At 52.2% G+C, this 339-nt stretch overlaps 1 protein-coding gene across 4 annotated transcripts in view; it reads left to right on the forward strand.

The window, feature by feature from the left end:
• The window catches only part of LOC119593404, a 24,066-nt gene that overhangs the window by 5,124 nt on the left and 18,603 nt on the right, over window positions 1–339 (forward strand). For all 4 annotated transcript variants that reach the window (XR_005230544.1, XR_005230545.1, XM_037942334.1 and 1 more), the window contains exon 4: window positions 3–141. Coding sequence is in view for 2 of the 4 variants with exons in the window: in XM_037942334.1 (XP_037798262.1) it covers window positions 3–141 (139 nt within the window). In the remaining 2 variants the exon portion in view is untranslated. The remainder of the gene's footprint in view (window positions 1–2; window positions 142–339) is intronic.

The raw sequence follows: 339 nt of genomic DNA on the forward strand, positions 1-339 counted from the left end.
AGCTGGTGACCCCAAACCGAAGACGAAGGAGGAGTTCACAGACTCCCTGAAGAGGGCGTGTCGAACCATGGAGGAGATGAAGAGGATGATGAATCTCATGGACGACAGAGACCGGCTGAAAAGGGCGCCGTCCTTCCGAAGGTGAGGTCGAAGGGGGAAAGGAGAAGGATGTGCGAGGGGGTACGGAGGATAAAGGATTCGAGGAAATGTTGGGTGTAGGAGGAGGAAGGATTCGAGGAAATGTAGTAGGAAAAAGGATTCGAGGAAATGTTGGGTTGTAGGAGGATGAAGGATACGAAGAAATGTAGGGTGTAGAAGGGTGTAGGGGAGAAGGGTGGT

Source organism: Penaeus monodon, chromosome 32 (assembly GCF_015228065.2).
Source record: "Penaeus monodon isolate SGIC_2016 chromosome 32, NSTDA_Pmon_1, whole genome shotgun sequence".
In the NCBI taxonomy this organism is placed as follows: Eukaryota; Metazoa; Arthropoda; class Malacostraca; order Decapoda; family Penaeidae; genus Penaeus; species Penaeus monodon.